The sequence below is a fragment of the Pyxicephalus adspersus genome, chromosome 4 (genome assembly GCF_032062135.1).
Source record: "Pyxicephalus adspersus chromosome 4, UCB_Pads_2.0, whole genome shotgun sequence".
NCBI lineage: Eukaryota > Metazoa > Chordata > Amphibia > Anura > Pyxicephalidae > Pyxicephalus > Pyxicephalus adspersus.
The window spans coordinates 73,295,946-73,317,530 of NC_092861.1; the positions used below are offsets into that span (position 1 = coordinate 73,295,946).

The 21,585-nt window shown below is 40.2% G+C and overlaps 2 protein-coding genes across 3 annotated transcripts in view; one reads left to right on the forward strand and one right to left on the reverse strand.

Annotated features, from left to right (window-relative positions):
* Nucleotides 1-14,002, reverse strand: part of RNGTT (RNA guanylyltransferase and 5'-phosphatase) — a 173,987-nt gene extending 159,985 nt beyond the window's left edge. The window contains exons 1-3 of one of the 2 annotated variants that reach the window (XM_072408626.1): nt 13,890-14,002; nt 6,567-6,676; nt 4,763-4,866 (exon numbers count right to left, since the gene is read on the reverse strand). In XM_072408626.1, the coding sequence (XP_072264727.1) occupies nt 4,763-4,866; nt 6,567-6,653 (191 nt within the window). In that variant the 5' untranslated portion in view covers nt 6,654-6,676; nt 13,890-14,002. Of the gene's footprint in view, nt 1-4,762; nt 4,867-6,566; nt 6,677-9,737; nt 10,068-13,889 lie in introns of those variants that run through there. The other variant, XM_072408625.1, reaches the window with a different exon arrangement.
* Nucleotides 13,242-18,433, forward strand: PNRC1 (proline rich nuclear receptor coactivator 1). Its single transcript, XM_072408627.1, has 2 exons — nt 13,242-13,624; nt 17,332-18,433. Exons 1-2 carry the CDS (start codon nt 13,415-13,417, stop codon nt 17,782-17,784), a joined length of 663 nt encoding a protein of 220 aa, XP_072264728.1. The 5' UTR covers nt 13,242-13,414; the 3' UTR covers nt 17,785-18,433.
* The last annotated feature ends 3,152 nt before the right edge of the window (nt 18,434-21,585 follow it).

Consider the following 21,585-nt stretch of genomic DNA (forward strand, 5'->3'; position numbering starts at 1 on the left):
CTGTCTTATTTGATGGCCCTGCCTTATCATCGGGGAAACACGGTAGTATATCATATACTATATTGTATAAGAGAATCTATGTTTACATAAATGGAGATAAAAGTTTATAATAAGGGTTCGTCTACAGGGACCTTTTCCCCTACATTTAACCTGAGGCTTTAAAAGCCCATGTTTGAAATTCCCATGCATTCCAATAGGCTAATCTACACCAGGGCATTTCCTTGAGGCATGCTTATGAGCGTTATTTATAGCATTGCTTGCAAGGTTTAAAAAATTAAAATGCGGGGTTAACAAAGGAAAACGCCAAATGTAAGAGCTTTAAAACGCTAATAAAATTGCATAAAAACACATATAAACACATTGGGAACGTTTAGATGCATAAAGACCCAGCCTAAGCGAATTTTTTTTTTTTGTGAATTTGTATCCCAATAATTGTTGTTTACAAGAATTTTACATTTAAAGGGTGTTAGAAAGAAGAATTCTCTTTCCACAATTAATAACTCATTATTAGCGGCAACTCTTTCCTTATCATACAACTTAGACTGAATTCCAGACCAACTTTGGCTTTACCTGACTTCCACGCCTTGTAACTCATAGATTCATAGCATGGATGTTTTACACAATGGTCAGGATCACAACTAATCTCTATACTTGTCAAATATTGAAGCAAATACATAACAGACAGACAATATAAATTTTCCACAAGAAAAGTCATTCATAACAGCTTTTATTTGGTACATGGTTTTCATAAATACTTAGCTCCTTAACATTTTTCCACTTTTTTGTTTAAATCAGTTTTTTTGCTGTGAGCACTGCTAGTACACAAATAATGATTGACAGCTGGAATGAACAACAACCCTCATTTGATCACCATAGCCGTCATGGCAAGCAAATGATCAGAATACACACTTCCAGCTGTCGCATTGCGCCACCTGCTCTTAGGCATCACCTTATTTAGAACATATAAGTTTACTTTAACAACCCTTACAGCTTAATATGACACCCTGCCCCAACACAAGTTCAAACACAAAAAAATGCTCATTTAATATAGAAAATGTTAAGCATTCAAATATTGACATTTGTGCCAACTACTTCATACTGCTGCAATATCCACAAGATTTTTTAACAGCTCTAAAATAATTTTCGGATAATCTAATTAATCAAACAATAAACAGGTTAACAAGTAATTTTCATCAGATATATTTTTAATGGGATTTGTAGTATTTCTTAGTATTTTTGATGCAGATTTTTAAATCTGTGTTCAGTTTTTCTCTAGTGTGTCTAGTTTTTGTGATGCAGCTAATTATATATTTGGTGAAATTCGTTATAAATAGCCTTAACATATTAAATTTAATGACAGTTTTCTTTTTTTAAGGTTAGAGACCGCACTAACTGCAATTGATTTCATTTGTCATCGTGCCTAGAAATTGCCTTAATGATCCAGACAGTTTCTGTTACGTGTGTGGTTTATTCACCACGAAAGCAGACCATCACCAAATTACCACAGAACTTAAAAAAATATAAAAATTATTTTTCGGCTGTCCACCTGGTGACCAGGATAAATCTTGGACTCCACCTGTCATTTGGACCAGTTGTTCCAACGGACTGTGTGACTGGGTAAATCGGTGTAAAGCAGCAGAACCACGAGACCATCTAATCGACTGCTTTTTTTGCCACATCAACAAAAGTAGATTCTCAGGTAAAACTAAGTACAAAATTGTATATCTCAGCCTCGATTCTGCAATTAGGCCTGTTCCCCATGATGATTCATTGCCAGTTCCGGTACCGCCACATGATGGACTTTCATCTGTAGAAGGCGATGAGGAATGTGCTGGAGTTGCAGCCAGTTACAATCCCGATTCATCTGATCCTAACTACTTGGCCAATGAAGATTCAGAACCAGCGACCTTTACACAAGCAGAGCTGAATAATCTCATTGGTGATCTAAATCTCTCCAAAGGCAAAGCAGAACTTCTTGCTTAAAGGCTTAAACAGGTGTAACTGTAACTCACTACAGAAAACGAAATCATAACTTGACAACGTTCATCACTAGTGATGGCTCACTGTGCTACTGTCATGATATAAATGCACTCTTTACTCTTTTACTCTTTGTCACAAGAGCATGTTTCATCTGAATGGCGTATCTTCATTGATTGCTCTAATAGAAGCTTTAAGGCAGTCTTACTGCATAATGGTAATTCCAAACCAAGTTTACAGATTGACCATTTCGTTAAACTAAAGGAGTCCTATGACAACATGAAGTTACTACTTAAAGCAATTCAGTATAAAACACACCAGTGGAACATTTGTGGGGATTAAGGTCATTGGCTTGCTGAAGTGAATGCAAGGAGGATTCACAAAATATTGCCATTTCCTATGCCTGTGGGACAGCCGATCTAAGGAAGCGTGATTGGCTACCAAGAGATACCTATAAGCCCGGAACAAGCCGTGTCAAGTTTCTGCCTCTGATTGATACGCATAAAATATTTCTGCCACCTCTCCCTATCAAGTTAGACTTGATGAAGAACTTTGCAAAGGGTGAATCAAACTTCATGGGTTTTCAGTACCTTGATGAGAAATTTCCAAACACAAGCACTGCAAAAATGAAGGAAGGCATATTTATAGAGCCACAGATCAAGTCTGTTTTGCAGGATGATGTTTTCAAACAATCTCTCTCAGCAGTTGAGCTAGAAGCTTGGGATGCATTCAAGTGGCTGTGTGAAAGTTTCCTGGGCAACCATAAGTCTCCTGCATACAAGGAAGGAGTTCAGAATCTGCTTGATTCATACCAGAAACTGGGTTGTCGCATGTCATTAAAAATACATTTCTTGCACTGACATCTAGAATTCTTCCTGGCAAATCTTGGTATGGTGAGTGAGGAACAAGGAGAACGTTTTCACCAGGTACCACTACCAAGGAGCGCTGCTACCAAGAAAATCATACTCTAAGCATTTCTGAAAACACAATGATGCCTAACTGACACTGTTTAGTAGATCTTTACTACAGTGTGTCTTATTTTACTTCACACTGAAGATGTATTAACATTCACTTCAATAGTGCTTATGTTTTAGTACAAAATACATGCACGTACAAAGTTAACTATAATAGTACTCATAACCCAGGAACTGTATGTGTTAGGGAGATCTGAAATCTACTCGTAAAACTGAAAGAAAAGTTTGCTGTGGTTTCTGGTTATCAAAACTTTAACAAAAATTTTTTGTTGACCTGTGTAATAATCAGACAGCAGTCCTGGGTTGTATCTAGATAAAGCATGTTCTCTGCCAGCAGCTGCAAAGTGGGACCCTTCTTCTTTGGGAGGGGGGCTTTATTAACACTGCTGTCCTAGCATAAAAAACTCAATATCAAGCCTAAATGAGTTTAGCAAAACCCCATTAAATGTACTCAAGCAAATTATTTTAAAGTAAAGCTAGCAATTAATGAAAAATGTATGTTTAAAACACTGTGTCCTGAGGCAAGCAATGCAGCTATTGTATATGTAAGAAGCCCATTACAATCATGAAGATAAACTTAACTATCCCACAGGCTTGATCTGACAGTGGAAGGTTTGCAGGTGGAATTGGTACCTCTCTCACTCAGTCTTTTACCACAAATACAGCCAAGAGAAAGTAAGAAGAGCAGGTCGGAAAAGGCAACGGGAGAGGTATAGACATTTTCTCAACATGACTGACAAAAAAAAACGGAAACATTTGTTGTCTGACGATTAAGCTGTCTGTCTGACAAGTTAAGACTAAAAAATAAAACCTTGTCTGCTCCACTGGATAACTAATGAAGTTTGTCAAGTGCTTCCAAATATTATTCCATAAATAAATGCAGCGGCAGACATCAGACTCCACTTTATGGAACAGGAGAAGTGCAAGTAATAAAACGTTTCTGGGTGTTTTTGAACCAACAGAAAGAAAGTGAAAGGTGGCCATTCGAATACAAAGTTTTGGATAGAGTTAGAAAGGGTATGAACTGTAACAGGACTTTACTGTTGTGTACCCAGTAAGGAAATTTCCTTCACACCATTCACATGGTTATTTTGTTCCTGTCTGATGGGATTTGTAGCTACACCATCTATCTATTGATTTATCAATTATGGGGCACATTGTACTCGCAAAACTTAAGGAGACTCTCTGTTGTTAAATAATTAGGATCTGTATCTTCTGTTGTAATGATCAGAGAGTCTCCTTAAGTTTTGCGAGTACAATGTGCCCCATAATTGATAAATCAATAGATAGATGGTGTAGCTACAAATTTAATAGTTTGTTGTTAAATAATTAGGATCTGTATCTTCTGTTGTAATGATCAAACTATTAAAACACAGGTAAATAAAATGATGAAAAAATGCATCCTATGCATTTTGTTAAATGGTCAGTTTAAAATACCCACAGGTGTCGTAGGTGTACTTTTCAGGGGAAGTGCACCGTCCGTACTGATCCTCCACTTACAATCCCCTTTGCCCCACCTGCAAACAAACAAGAACAGGGCCATGGTCTTACTTTTGTCCCTGTTACTAGAGTCTTCTCTCCCGACTCTAAAAGCACAGCCAAGGCCCAAAGATTTCCATGGTAATCAGCCCAGGGAAGTTTTATTACTTTTATCATTACAGTTTCTGTCTGTAGTCCTTCTTCCACAAATTAGGTCAAAACAGAATAGCATTTAATGTGCTTTATTACAAAAAAATAATATTTACTATATTCTTGGTGTTACAGAAAACCTAAATAAAACAGTCGTACAAAAAAACGTAATGTAAACTTACCCTTTACATTGTAGTTTTATATACTTTATACCTTCTTTTTCTATATCATTGCGGTCATAGAATCTTGTAGTGTTAGTTAAATCAACTAACAGCCCCATTTTTACCTGGAAATAAAAAAGACAGTTTTTTTATGTAGGCATTTATGCAGACAAGCCAATTTCCATATTTGTGTGACACAATAAATATTCAAGCAGTTTTGTGGTCTTTTACAGTTCAACTCTGAGCTCAGTGTTCCTCTTACATGTGACATCCCCCCTCCTGCTGGAGGCTTCTCTACACTTTTTTCTTTTTAAATATTTTTTATAAGATTACTTTTTTTTACCAATCTTCACCAGCTACAGACATTACTCACACATGCATTGATGTGAGGACATCAGTGCCAATGTCTGCATCACTACACTTAGGGGCCAATGAGGTTGTCCCCTGGCGGCTATGGTCATGATGTTCTGCATTCATAGTATATAAGAGTCTAGTTTAAATAAGCTGGATGGCATTCAGCCTAGAAGTCTGAGGGTATCCTATGGTTAACGAGAAACACTTAAGCAAAGTATTGCAGCCTCTGCAACGCAAGGCAAAGGAATAGGACTGAAAGATATCCTTAATAAAAGTATAATATTAGAAATGTACAGGAATGTAATGTGCTACTGGAATCAACTAAAATCCCCAGCGAACCCAGTCGCTTATGCAGCTAGGAATACTACAACCATCAACTTTGTGTTTGACAAAACCGAAGGATCTACATGAACTTGACGGCTCAAACTATTTCTGAACCCAATAAAGAAAAAATTAAGAGCAGGAATGTCTTTATGACAGAAGGGACAGGCTATATCTCTTCTACAATAAAACAAATGGACCTGCCTGTTCACAATGTTTTGCTGAATGTACATTGAGGTGTACATGAGCAGCTCAGTGTATGATCCGGGTATATCTGGCTGCTGGGAATAAGTGAACTCTTATGTGAATACACCAGATTGTTAACTCATTTTGGCCTGGCTGATCAAAGAGGCTAAAAAACCTGAACCTGGAATAAAACAGGGTTAAGTTGTCGGAGCCAGAAGATGTAAGTTTAGATCTGCTTTAAAATTTTAAGTGTTAGGCACGCAGGGAGCCAGATATTTCCTAAGGAAGTACAAACATTTTTCTCACAAATTACAATACACAGACAACCATATTAAGGGGTAAAGTGTCTTTATTGCTAAAACAAGTTTCACCAAACTTCTGAGCATTAAAGAATAACCAAACTATGAAGACTATTCATTTCTCTTCCAGCACAAGCTCCATAGATGGCACCTATTTCTTATGAGTATGGCATCTGTGGCCATCTTTACTGGCCAGCTTTCGGCAATATGGCTCTTGTACACGTGAATTAAAGGATCAGACCCTAAGGCATGCTGAGAATTTGCACTGATTGGCACACACAGAAAAAAAAAAAATTGTAAAGCTTTCCTTTAGACTGTAAGCTAGTGATTGCTTCTGTGAACAATAACTTACAGCTGAAGAGAACACAAGCCGACAATTGAGTCTTCTGAGATATGTGAACCACCCAATCTAAATAGACACCACCAAATTCCTACACTTGTCAGACAGGCTATTCTGTCACGGTGACATTTTTCTAGTAGGGAAATCACTAAAAGGGTGTTTATATCATTTTATAGAATCACCAAAAATTATGTTTCTGCAACATTTCAGCCACAGCGGAGCAGCTTCAACTAATGACAATGTAACTTACATTTTCATCTGGCTTGGCTCTAAAGTTTTTGCCACTGTCATTATAAAAACAGACTAATAAAAATGGACCTCTAACCTTTAGGCTTTTTAAGTAGTTGGACAGCATACTCGGATGAAATCGATTCTCCTCGGGCACCTGCTCATCATACTTGGGTCCCAACATGGTTTTTAAAGGTAAAAATTTTCCTGAAACAATATAAAAACAAAGCAGCCACATTATTACAGCACATTGTTATGGTAAAGCAGTAAACAACTTCCACCATACTAAGTTTCTCAGGAAACCACCTGGTAAAATTTACAACTAAAGGATCAACTGATACCAATGTTGAGTTAAATGATGCTAGCAATGTCTTACATGAACAATTACATTTGTATGGAGGGGGGGTGTATGCAATAGGGAATATATTGGCTGTATAAATAAAAGAAGAACTCCAATCAAAATAAAGACTTGTAATGCATACTGGGGATCTATTCTACCTGTATTTTATCTATACACAACTGTAATGAACAAATGTACTCCTTGATAGTGATCTGTGTTCTAGGTTCAATACTGCAATGCAAGTTTTAGTAATGTGTAAGTTTCATATGCTCTAATACAGGTAAGGGTTACCAAAAAAATCCACCTTTTTGCACACATGCAGTATACTAATAGAAGGAGAGGGGATGCTAAAAAATGCTTGCACTCACTACAATAAGCGTCCTTAATGCTAATAACCACAGTTGCCGCATTCTGTATACACACACATACCATATGCATGAAACCTGTTCCTAATTCTATAGTAAGTAAAAGCCGTGACACCCATGCACTGTAGTATTGGTACCATACCACTTCTAAATAGTCTGCAAAACTCATACAGAGCTGCATTGCTGTAATGACAGGAATGTTAAAACTAACTTAGGAAAGACCCAAAATACACCTAAAACATATCAGCGCCAGTCTAATGTATGCTAAACATCAGATTTTAAGTGCAACTCCAGACACAAACATCTGAGAGTCTTTGTGTGGTGTTATTGTTAATGAAGTTCAGTATAATGATTGACTATTACTATACTGTGCACATTTGCTTAATACCGGAATTCATCAGTTGGCAACTAATGTCATGAATGGCTGCAAGCCCAAAGTTAGGGTAAACAGTGGGCAGTGTTGGGGGGGGGTGCGCAGATCCTCACCTATGCATGCTCATCTCCTTTCCTTTGAGACTGCCACCAACCACACACAGACATGCAGACAGTGGAGAAGATGGCAGACAGAATTCACCATATATAAATGTTAAATCAGCAGTGGGATAATAACTGGGTGATAACACATGAAGTAATATTTTCTGAGAGGTTATCACAGCATTAAAATCTTATGGCAATACAACCTTATTGGAGACAACTACAAGGAAGAAAGTAAAGATCATGAAGACATGGGCACTGCAGAGGTTCTATGAATCTCTGGAATAATTATATCCGGATCTTGTGATCTATAAGATATACACTGCTTGTAAGGCCTGAGAATAAGTACAGGAAGAACCTATATATTTCTGAAAGTGAGTATACTTGGGAAAGAGCACTCAAGCATTTATTTTCCTGTTAGATTGAATGAGTGAGTGTTATATACAAGAGGGTAGTACTGGGTTTCGAGACCACTTGGTCCTGAGAAGGGGACTAAATTTTATTATTATACTTGTTGTCACGTGATATCTGTACAATAAAGTGGGGGAAATTGTAACAAGATGTTTATTTTGCAAAGAGCTGTGTATTGTAAACAACTGCAATATATGTAAATAAATAATATTTTTGTGTAATTATTTGTATGTAAAAGTTTTCCTAGTGGTGAAAACAATGGAGCATGCCTGCGTAACATCAAACAAATGCAGATTAGGTGACAGGGTAACAATGTAGGGGTATATTTGGGAGATAGGGGTAAAGCATTGTCACCCCATAAATACAAAGTTCCTGGATGATTTCTTTGGTGGCAGGATCCTCAGGTATTACTTAGCTGTGGATTTTAAGAATGTTGGGAATTTTTGAAATGATATAAACATGTTCAATCTTATATGAGATTTGAGATATTGGGCTTATAAACATTTTATCAGCCTTCGGCTGCATACACATGTGCAATGATTGTTCTTTCACGATCCTTTCCAACGACAAAAGATTGAAAGATTCATGAATGAGCGCTTGTACATACAGCGCTGTTCTGCTCAATGGAGAGGGGAAAGAATGACGGAGCAGCACCCTGCTGCGCGCGCTCCCCTTCAATTTCATAACGATCGTTCATCAACCATGGATCTGCCAGGATGGATCCATGAACGACAATCCCTGTACACACACCATATTCACGCCCTGAGGCGATAATCAGACGAGAATTATCTGACATGTGTACATAGCCTTAAAGGCTTTTACTGCATTCCACAATACAAAGTGAAATGATAAGATATATCTGTACTTATGTGTGCACAGTGTTCGTTTTCACTTTCATTTCATGCCGTTCTTCCTTCTGACTATCTAGTATACGTGGTGATCCTGCCAGTACTCCATGTCTCTAGTATGTATTCAGCACACAATACACAGGAGCAGTTGGTGGTCAATTTACAGTGGCTGGCTGCTGCTTTGGTGATAAAAGATGCCATGCCAGTGCGTGTTGTGCTGTATTTGCCATATTCAATGTTCTTTTTAGCCATGGTGCCCACAAAGCCTTTGTTTACCGGGTGTCTGACCCAGTGCACAAAGAAGAAGAGTGCTCCTACCAGCTGTGTGTAACAAATGGATGAGAAGGGAGCCTGTGCAAGACTAACCATGACTATAGAATAATAGCACGGTATATCATACATTTCCACAAAATGAACCAGTGTAGTCACACTACACTACTAAGTAAAGTAAAGAGCTGGTGTGATGTAACCATATAATAAAAGCGTAAAATCTGTAGTTTAAATATTATATTTTACACAGCGATGGTAGAGGCGCTTTTTACCATAAGGACGGCATGGCCAACAAATCCAGCCATGACGCACACCCGGCAATGTCTCAATACTATCACACAACACCAAGCGCCTCCACAACACCAGAAATCACCGAGCATGGCAGATCACACACTAATGTAACCATCAGGAACATGAAGGCTCCATCCACCAAGCTGAAGGACACTTCCTTTCCTATGATCCCAGTGATAAGGGGAATGAGATGGGAAACACAGGGAGCCGAGCTAAAGCCTTGTCACTAGAGCCCCTTGTCTACCTAGATATAGTTTGCGCCCAATTACCTGCCACTGGCTGTCCCCTTCGAGGGCAGTTCAGCCACCTGGGGGGTATCTTGTTGTGAGCCATGCTTACACGGGGCACCTAGTGAGCAGAGTGATGTCCGTACTAACACACTACGATTCAGCACGGCTTAGATGTTATTGTTGTTCCTGTTGACTCTGCTGTCACGTGACTCTTCCACAGCCACTCACACTACTGCGATCCCAAGACGTGACGTCACCCCCTCAATGCGAGGACCCCCGGTCTCCCACCAAGCGCCCGCTAAACTCAATCCCCCATTCAAAGTGGAGCACGGGCCCCACAATACAACGCGGCACCCGCTTCCCCGAAGAGGACGCTTCCGGCAAGGGAAACTTCCGGCATCTACTGTTGAATCATTTGTTGTTAGGGCGCCATAACGCCATCTACTGGCGACAGGCGGAAACGCACGTTAATACTTGTAAATTGTGATGGTCTCTTCTGTTTATTTTCAAATATGGCTGGCAAATCCTGGGGACCTGTCATAACCTGTTATTTTCTGAGTCTCACTCTACAAATATGCTATCACTTCCTCTACTGGCAAAATGTGAAGGAAAATATCTTTAAAGCAGCATTGTCAGCCATTTCTATAGAGAAGCCAATCCCAACCATTGTGATGTATACTTTTTTAATAATATTATTATTATTAGAAATAATAATAATAAACAGGATTTATATAGCAACAACGTATTACATAGCGCTGTACATTAAATAGGGGTTGCAAATGACAGACAGTGACATAACAGGAGGAGAGGACCCTGCTCAGAAGAGCTTACAATCTAGGAGGTGGGTGTAACACACAATACAGTAATAACACAATAGATGGCACCTCCTATAAACGAATTGAAAAGCCAATGCACATGCATAAAACAAGCAGATGTCACACGTCAACGTGCACACTCCCACAACACTCTTGTTCTTTGTAACAATCTCAAAGTGAATAATCGGGAAGAGAGTTCTCTCTATGGACCCTTTATATATTTATACAGGGTGATCATATGCCCCCTTAAACGTCTCTTCTCAAGGGGGAATAGATTCAGTTCAGCTAATCTATCCTCATAGCTGAGCTCCTCCATTCCTTTTATTAGTTTAGTTGCCATTCTCTGCACTCTCTCCAATTCCACAATATCCTTTTTGTGAACTGGTGCCCAAAACTGGACTGCGTATTCCAGATGTGGTCTGACCAATGCTTTGTACAGGGGCAGGATAATGTCTCCACCTCTGCAGTCTATTCCTCTTTTAATACAGGAAAATACTTTGCTAGCTTTAGATATTGCAGCTTGGCATTGCAAGCTGTTATTAAGTCTATGATCTACCAGAACCCCCAGATCCTTTACATTTCTGACCCCCTCCCCCCTTTACATTTATCTATATTAAATGTCATTTGCCACTTGGCTGCCCAATCAAACAGCACATCTAGGTCTGCTTGTAGCTTAGAGACATCCTGTATGGACCTAATTCCATTACATAGTTTGGTGTCATCTGCAAACACAGAAATGGTGCTTTTAATCCCAAACTCTATATCATTTTTAAAGATGTTAAACAGTAAAGGTCCACACACTGGACCCTGGGGTACACCACTAATAACCTTAGACCATTCAGAGTATGAATCAATAATTACAACTCTCTGGATGCGTTCTGTAAGCCAGTTCTCTATCCATTTACAGATTGTCTTTTCCAAACCTATTGACCCTAACTTGCATATTAACCGTCTGTGGGGTACAGTGTCAAATGCTTTAGCAAAGCCCAAGTATACTATATCAACTGCTATTCCACTGTCTACCTGTTTACTTACTTCCTCATAAAAAGACAATAAATTTGTTTGACATTTTCGGTCTTTCTAGAAGCCATGCTGATTATCCCTTTTAATTAGGGATGAGCCTCTGGCATTCTTGGGAAAATTTCCTCAAACTTGTGATCGGTCCACGAAATTTTGTCAAACCGATTTTGCTGACCCATCAGAAGTTTCAAGAAATCATTACAGGAGGATTACCAGGGCTGCATTATATTTCATTGTATATCTAGCAGTGAGTACATACAACTGGACTTGTTTTTATAATGTTGAAGACATTTGTCACCCTTCCAAGCTGCTTCATCAGTTCTACCAGTGTAGGAAATGCATGTACACAGCACAAATACTTTGGAATGTGACACTACAAATTATGAAAATCCAAGATTGTGAGGTGTGAAATTTGTTGAACCAGTTTTAATAACCTCCCTGGTGGTATGAATATTTTGTATTTTTAAATTTCAAATGCGTGCGCCCCCTGATGCACACACGCTGACCACACATAGGTTGCATGCCCGGCTGGCAGCTGCATCCCCTGGCCTCGCATGTCCAACTTTCACACGCCGGGATTCGAGGCCAGGGGACGCCAATGTTGGCCGGGCATCACCAAGTGGACGCCAAGGGCGCGTGAGGACCAGGTAAGCCTTCAATTGAGTGTGGCTCGGGGTTATCACTTTTCGTAATAAAATTTCACCCTGAGCCACACTAAGGTATACCGCCTGGGGGACACGCTCAGAGATAAAGTTCTGGTTTAGCCCTAGCTTAGGTTTAACCCATATTATGTGTTTAGATCTGTCAGATCCATCACAACTATAGTGAATTTGGCTAAACCATAATGCACTGCATGAAGTATGTCAGAAGAATTTTAGTGGCCAATAATGTCCCCTGGAATTATCAGTGAAGTCATATTATGATCAATCACATCACCAGCGATTCCCTGCACCATTATCATAGCCGGGTGAGTCTGTCATTCAGCAATGGGAGTATGGCATGCAATCAGTAATCCTAATTGCCTTGAAATAAAGTGGATCTAAAGTTTGTCTGATCATGCAAATCATTATTACAGAATAGGGCAGGTGATGTCCTTTCTGCAATAATGCGATTTACCTGTCTGATCAGCTTTATTTTCCAGGGAATCATGGCATTGCCAGCTTACCTTGCACATGCCAGGATGGTGTATGAATTTGTCATCCTGACATGGCCAATTAAGATGGCAAAAGATCATCTGTAAGGGGAAGACTAATAGAAGGAATATGGCAATGCCAGGCGATGGAATGTGGGCAGGTGAGTTTCCTGGGTTTATTTTCACTTTAACATTACAGGATGAAATGATTGACTTACTTCTGGGGACATAAAAACAAAATAAAAATTTATTAGCAAAATTTGGACCTGTTGACATCAAAGGGGTTCTGCCCTAATTTTGGGCAAATGTTATGTCAATCACAACCAACCCAGCGCCATCCAAATTCGAGTTCTCCTACCCACAATGCACAAATCTGGAGACAGAGCACGATGTAAAGGGTTATAAAAGGTCTGTCCCTCTCAGTGTGAGGACAAAGCACATACAGTACAACTCTCACACACAAAACACACAACTTCCACCACAAAGCTCTCTTCTACACAACCAAAACAAGCTGCACGTGAGCGCGCGAGGAGCGTCGGGAGCGCGCGGCGGCCATCCAAACACAACATAGAGTTAGGGGGCGGGGCAGGTGCGGCCGCCATTTTCTGTGCTGACAATTGGATGCAGAGTAGCTTTGTGTCGCTGACATCCTGGAAGCTGTCAGGTTGTCTCCAACAGGACTGTGAAGCCGCTAATCTGGGTCCGACGTTGATTTGGCGCCGTGTGGCTTCGTTCACTTGGTGACCGTCATGTCGGAGCCTGGAGGAGGACGGAGGCCCGGGGGAGGTGTGTGCAGAGCCCGCAGCAGCGGCCGGAGAAAGGGGGGGAAGAATAAAGTCCGAGCGACCCCCTTCCCTACCCGGCTGCATCACCAGCAGAAGCGCTCAGCAGAGAATGCGGCCAGCGGGGGGCCCGCCGAGCCCCAGAGGGCGGCTCAGTATAGGCAGCTACGGAGAGAGGTAAGTGTCATGTGACATGGGGGTAGAGGTACACCTGGTGACAGGTATGTGTCATGGGCTAAGTGCAGCTGGTGACAGGTATGTGACATGGGGGTAGGTGCACCTGGTGACAGGTACGTGTCATGGGGGTAGGTGCACTTGGTGACAGGTATGTGTCATGGGGGTAGGTGCATCTGGTGACAGGTATGTGTCATGGGGGTAGGTGCACCTGGTGACAGGTATGTGTCATGGGGCTAGGTACACCTGGTGACAGGTATATACTCACCTATGTGTCCTATATACTATAATAGCACTCAGCACTACTTTGGCCAGCCCTCAGGCCCTGCGAGGGTTAATTTGTCATGCTGTGTAGTATATAAGCGAGGCCCCATCTATATCACTGGAATCCGGTGAAGGATCCACCTACAGCCTGGAATATTAGATTTAGGTAAATACAGTGATGGAGGTGCTGGATGTGACGGCACACAGGAAGGTAACTATAATGAAGACAACAACGTCCCACCTATAATCCAGTGCTGGGAAGAGGGAAGTCTGCTAAATATAAAGCTGCTCCCTCCTCTGTCTTACTTTTGGATAGAGACTGGCCAGGTTTTTTTTTTTGTTTCCCCTTTAGGAAGATTCACTAATAAGAAGGCAATGACCTTCACTTTGGGAGATATCTCTGACTTTCTGTTGCATTACTGGCGCAGGAAGTGAAGGAATTTTCTCCAGTGGTACACGACCCCACACTAAAACTCTTCAAACTTGTAGTTGGTAAATATATTAAAGACGTAACAATATTCAATTGTGTGGTTCCTTTATTCTTTTTGTCTACATAGTTTTTTTCATTTATTTTCTCACTCCTGGCAGTGTTGTATTTCTGGGGTTATACATCATTCCTTTTTTCTTTAGCGCTGTAGGGGTTTTGGCTATTCCATGCTCTGTGTTTTCCTGACCCCTCCCCCACGCAGGACTGCCAGCTCTGATATTCCCAATCATAGTTATGTGACCGGGTACTGTGCGGGACCTGAAGTCCTTTGTGTGCAAGGATGGTCAGGGTTCACCCACCTACTTGGTGGAGGAGAGTCCCAGCTACTAGCAGGGAACAGGGTAGTACTCTTGTGGCCCCCTGACACTCATATAATTTGTATTCTTAGGGTAAACTTGTCTGATGACTTAGCTGTCTTCCAACTTTTTACAGTCCTTAAAGCTGAACATTTACCCCTGCAGTGGCTGCTTCTACCCGGTCTGTTTTTTGAGCAGGTTTAAAGAGGAGGTAAACTAACCTTGTCCCCTGGCAGCCAGCACTACACTGACATTGAAATGTGGGTTGGCCCTTGGCTTTGTCCTGTATGATGCATTGTATTGGATGCTGTCAGAGCTGAGACCACCTGGGCAACAATGCTATCAGCAAGACTTTGGTGGGCGGATTACATGAAAAGGATTGGAAGCCTGTGGGAGTGAGGAGTAAGGCAAATTTATGTTATTAATCTACTTCTAGCAGTGTTCTCCTCATTCTCCTATAGCTGGGTCCACCACCCCGCATTCTTTAGTTACCACTCAGCTGTTTTTGGGGTGGTTACTGAAATGTTGGGTCACATTATAGGGACACTGGACAATTGGGGAATATTACAAAGACAATGCAAACGTTGAAACACTGTATAGAAGGGTGGTAAAAAAAAAAAAAAAAAGTTGCCTAGTCTGTGTTGAGATTGTTTTTCTTCAAAGCAAAACCAAAATAATATGAGCATGGAGGTTGTTTATGGCAGACAGGACAGGCAATGTCTCTTCTGGAATAAAATAAACTTTTCTGCATGTTTGCACTTTTAAGTACAGTCACCTCTCGTTCTGGCCCCAGCACCACCATCTTCCTCTGGGTTCAGGCCAATCCCATCTGTTCTAAACAACCCACTTGACTAATTGCTTTCATTTTTAATGTATAGTTCTGCTTTAGGACTTCTCTGTCACCAGAAAGGAAAACAAAACCTTTCTGGATAAAACTTGTCCATAGCAAACAATTGGATCCTTGTTTTTCTATTAGTAAAAAAAGAAACTTGATCTATGGCATTTAACAACAGCTGCAGCACCTTCATATCCTCCATGGGCAGCCGCTTGTATAAGCGCTTTGTCTTTTAGAGAGGCGTAACAGTGGGCACAGCTGAGCTCGGCTGTCAATGCTTCCATCAGACAGAGACAAGATTTTGCAGCTTGTTTCATCACTAATCTGATCTGTCTGTTCCCAAGGGTTTGCAGTATTTAGAATGATCTTATTTTGGCATGGGTCTCACACAGTGGTGATCTATATCTACACAAAAGGCATTACCCAACAGGGACAGGGCTGTTTTAAACATTTTCTACTTTCACTATTTTTAAAAGAGAAAAAAAAATGCCTAATGGTTTTGGAGAGACTGAGATGGAATTAAGATTGGTCAGTTGTTTATTTCTGTCTTTAATCTCTCTGGGGAGACTTTTCTCATCTTCCCCTTTGTGACACCAGGGCAAGCACCAGCGGCTGCAAGAAAACATAATCAGCACACTAACCTTTCATTGCTCTTTTAAAATATATATCATAGTTTGGTGACGATTTTTCATAAGGTAAAAAAACTGCTGAGCTGAAAAATCTGAACATTATGACACAAATCTCTAATTACAGGAGGCATGTATGTTCTTAAGTATCTTTGAGTGGTTTATCACATTCTTCTAGATCTATATGTTAATTTGGACTGAAACATTTGCCTTTGTGCTGAAGCTTCATTTATTCAGACCAATCACTTTCTCTATATATCCATGCAGGGTGACTTTTGTGTCTTCTGCTCTGCATATACTATATGCCCGGGTGTTACTACTTTTCTTATGGGGTAACAGAGGTTTACAAAGGCATTTGATGCACACTGTCTATATATATATATATATATATATATATATCCGTTGTGGCTATTGGGGGACGTTTAAAAGAAAGTTAGCTTGAAAGATCTCATCAAAACCCTAAGGGTGCGTACACACGTTCAATAATTGTCCTTCACAACAACAAAAGACTGAACGAGTGCTGTACATACAAGGCTGTTCTGCTCTATGGAGAGCGAAAGGGGGGGAAACATGGAACGGCACCCTTCTGCGCTCTTCCCCTCTTCACTTGTATTACGATTGTTTGTGGATCTGCTACGATGGATCCATGGACGACATCAGACGAGCGCTGGACACACGCTAGATTCTCGCCCAATACTAACTCTGTGGCAATTATCAGAGAAGAATCATCTGACGTGTGTACAGAGCCTTATGCTTTGTTTCTGAGTTAAAACAAAATGCACACCACATACATTCTTACCTGACAGTGACAGCTTATTTATACCACTACCTTTTATTTTTTTTTTCAAATAAAATACATTTTACTGATAAATAAATTTTGTCCTGGGGGGGTATTTTAGTTCTATTAATGATTTTATTTTTTACATTTCCAGGAGTGTTGATATGTCTGACATTCATGGTTAATTGACTGCATAGGCTGCTTGATGCCATTTAGGTTGATTTATTTCTTTTGCTGAAATATGTTTTTGCCGGCATCCCTTTAAGAGATTTGCTGCATGGCTATGTTATTAGATTTTCAGTAATATATATATATATGAATGTATAATTATTTTAAGCATTTGCCCAGACTGAAATTCATTACTACTATTTACAGCTATGATTTATATTTGATCATTAATATTTAATAATTTATTTTTAAATAGGGGTTAATGACAAAAGTAAAGCCTGAAAAGAAGAGTGTCAAATCTGAAAAGAACAGCACGACAACACATGGCCCAACATCTCATCGTTGTGAACAATGGAATATTCACAAACAAAAGAACAAATGTAATGTTCAGCATACTAAGACCAATTCCCCACGAAAAATGGAAAGGCTTCAAACTGATTCTGAGCTTGGCAACAGCGCAGTTCAAAAAACTGATAAGAAACCCCTAACAAGTGCTGAAAATGTCCAGAACATTAAATTAAAGAAAGAAATTTGCACTAACAATGACAAAGAAATCAATTATGCAGGAGCAAAGTTTAGCGACCCGCCATCCCCGAGTGTCCTTCCAAAGCCTCCAAGTCACTGGATGGACATGACTATTCAACATTCCGATCAGTGTAAGGAGCTGATGACTTACCACCTGAAAACCCTGCTGAAAGTCCAGTTGTAATCATCCCACCTACCTGATCACCTTTCTGTACTCTTGCCAATTGTACTACTATGCCCAGCATTTTGCAAGCTTTTTTTTCCCTTGCAAGAACATTTATGGGACTTGCATTTTACATTTCTGTACAAAAGTCTAGTATTATATTTTGTATGGTTGTGTAAATAGTGTACACAGTGTAATATGTGTATATCATTGTTTATACTACAAGTAAATTTAGTTTTGTTATAAAAGGATGTATTTTGACCTTACACAAGCTATGTGTTTTTTATGTAAAGTGAAAATGCTTCTGTGCCGTGAAACAAAACCTGATAGTCTCCCATTTGAAAACTTCTGTAATGTACACATCCCTAAGAAATGTATATTGTTCCAATCCTAAAAAGATTCCTTTTTTTTAATTTTAACATTTTATAACATCTTTTTAGCTGCTAAATCCATGGCATTTAGTAGTTGTATGATTTCTGCAACTGTCTGTAAAACAATGTTTACAGCATGAATTTCCGATGAAAGTATCCACTGTCTTTTAGCACAGTGAAAATTGTATGTACATTGACGTTTGTAAAATCAAATGCAGAAGAAAAAAAAATTAAATGTTCCCAACCTAAAATGAATTGGCATATATCAAAATAAATAAACTAATTTGGCCTCCCCAAAATGTGTTCTGTCTTTTCTTTCTTCTAATGTGGTATACAGATAAATGTAGCAACAGCCTGAAGAAGATGCCAGCTTTCTGGATTAGGTTACTGACCTAGAGTATATGTATAAGGAGTTCAGAAGTTCTTGTTTATTCTGATATTGCATAGTATTTATACCGCTGGTACATTTTTGCACCAAAAGATAAGAAAATGCTTACTACTAATACCCCAATTATCCCAGATGATCAAATGGTGCAACCTTTATGAGGACAGGATAGTTAGTGTTTTTGAACCCCAAAACAAAAATACATTATAGTATAGTAGTCTTTTCCTGGATTTTAAACGTCCCAATTACATGGGGGTGATTATCAGATTGGTACTGCATTTCTCAACCAGGGTTCCTCCAGAAGTTGCTAGGGGGTTCCTTGAACAATGAGCAATTTATGCCTCTTAGCCAAAAAGATCATTGGTATTACCTGAACTAAGGGTGACATTTTTCCCACTGTCCACTACACTAATGAAGTGGTCGCCAACTGGTGGTCAGGGGCTCTGACCCGTGGCCCCCGAGCGGGGACAGGAGAGGGACCTGTTGGCGGGGCGCACCGGCCAGAGCCGTGGACGATGTTCCCTGTACAAATCCCAGGCTAAGGAAAGTGGGCGGGCCGTGTCCCTTGACACAACCCACCCACTCTCCCATTGCAGGCTCAGATCTGTGATGGGGGAGTGGGTGTGGTTATGTCATGATGACATGCTTTGGGGGAGGGCCCCCCTTTGACTGACACCTGGCTCCCCGCTCACGCAGTCAGGAGCCAGCAATTTTAGTGGTCCGCTGGACTGAAAAGGTTGGCAACCACTGCACTAATGTACAGTGGGCCGTGCATGTAGCAAGTATAGCAGGGGGATCCATAAGTCATTTCAAGGGTTCCCCTATGTTAGGAAGGTTGATAAAGGCAATTTTCACAAGAAAAATAACATTTTCTTCAGGTTTATTTCACAGGAAGTGATAAATGCTGCAGGTATAACAGATATGTTTCTCCTCTATTGAAGGGCACAGTAAGTCAAACTTTTTGGTTCTCCTGCTGCATTGGAGGATTTAACACTGGCAAACTAGGGCAGCCCTGGGATAGCCCCATTATACTACCAGAACGTTGTGTGCTAGTGTATGAGGATATAAGTCTTTTCACAGGTGGTCTTCTTGCACCTACCAAGTCCAGTTATCTTTGGTCTTACTAATAATAAAACACCCTGCTAGACTGAATATCATGGGGTGAGCCTGGACTCTCTCCATGCTCATGTCTTCGTTCCCTGTTCTGAAGGACTAAACCATCTTTGTTCAGCATCTACTTCCTGATGACAGGTAACAAAATAATGTAGATTATGTACACATTTGACACAAATCAGACCCTGCTGCAGCCTTTCTAACAGTGATTTGCTACAAAGTTACAATGATGAATTTTAGATGGGGACAGAGATTGAAGAAATTTCACCCTTGCCTGTAGATTAGGGGTGTCAAACTCTGGCCAGCGGGCCCAATCTGGCCCGGGAAACATGCTTTTTTTTTTTGGCCCTCAAAATAATTCCTAATATAAATTGCAGCTGGCCTGCCGCTACTGCAATCCATAGTAACGGCAGGCCAGCTGCAATTCATATTAAGCTGCTGTTCTATAGACACGAGTACAATGCCCCTACTACAATTACCGGCATCACGCGTGTCTCTAGACTAAGCGGCCTTTCTGCCAATGTGTCCCTGCATTTTATAGACACAAATGATTTTGGGAATTGTAGTAGTAGCAGCAGCATCACTCCTGTCTATTGAACAGCAGTCTATGCGTGGACCCCGCAGAGTTTATACTAACAGGTAAGCTCAATAAAAGTAAAACAATTAATCTCAATAAGAACAAAAAAAAAAACATGAGAAGAGCATGCAATAATATGCAGTGGGAATGATCTATTTTAGATCAATCCACTGCATGCTCTTCTTATGTGTTCTTGTTTCTTCTTATTGTTTTTTCAATAAATTTCATGTTTGGCCCATGACATGGTCTAAGTTTCTTAGACCTCTTTGTATTTGAGTTTGACACCCTGCTGTAGATCATTGATGACATCTCAGTATAGGGAAGTCATTTGCTTGGAGCTCAAATAGGGATGTTTATGATTATAGGCGGAGATTTAGAAAAACATACATTGGTATACAGGGGAATATAAGAAATGTTTAATGCATAATTATGAACTTACTAAAAGTTCACTTAATGCATTGAGTTATGAATTAAGCTTATATATTTATTGAGATTTGCCATTTTTTTTTCCTCCTGTAAAGTTAACTTGGTTCTCATATTCTACCACAATAGTATAGATCCCACTGTACTTTTAAACAATAGCCAACATTAGTAAGGCTTATCCCAGGTTTGTAAATCAAGAAGCAACTATATTGGGGCAATACAACAGAACCTTCATCTGTAACCCAAGCCTCGATGGCAGGAATTGTTCCTATGTACAGCAAGAGTTGTGCTACCCAGACAGGGTATGAGAAGCAAGCTAAACACAAAGGGAAGTGGAGAAACTACAGAAAATACATTGTGCCCGAGTGCACCACCGAGCCCTTTTCAGCAACCACCAGGCTGATTTTGGGTGGTTACTGATGAGTTTGGTCACAGTACAGGGGCCACCAACCACCTACAATTTCTTCCCACCCAGCTAAAAAAAAATTCTGGGTTGAGCACTGTTGTCAGGGCAAGATATAACATAATGTGCCATTTCCCAGAGTAGGCTCAACTTACACATTAGTCCACTGGTATGCGTGTGTATATATATGTTCCACCAGCACTCCAAAACGCCTGAGACATTTCAACCAAACTTGCTAGACATATGACAGACTCTTGAGTGCACTGGTTGATCTTTGTACAGCACTGTGCTATATGACAGAGCTATATTTGGGTGTATGTCATCACTAGGAAACGCTTGGAGACATTTCAACCAAACTTGCTTTACATATGACCGAGACGCGTGTGTGTGCAGTGTGTGTGTGCAGTGTGTTGCTCAGCAAAGTGTGCCTTTTTCTTATATTTTTACATACTTTTTTTTTAGCTATAATATATGATTGCAATAAATAAATACCCTGGCAACACTGGGTAAGCAGCTAGTTATTACTAAATGTTTGGTAAGAAAACATATT

Excerpts from the sequence above, each read along its gene's own strand:
- PNRC1 (XM_072408627.1), top strand. The coding sequence starts at position 13,415 with ATGTCGGAGCCTGGAGGAGGACGGAGGCCCGGGGGAGGTGTGTGCAGA. Across the intron at positions 13,625-17,331 it reads ATAGGCAGCTACGGAGAGAG|GGGTTAATGACAAAAGTAAA; the intron begins GTAAGTGTCATG and ends ATTTTTAAATAG.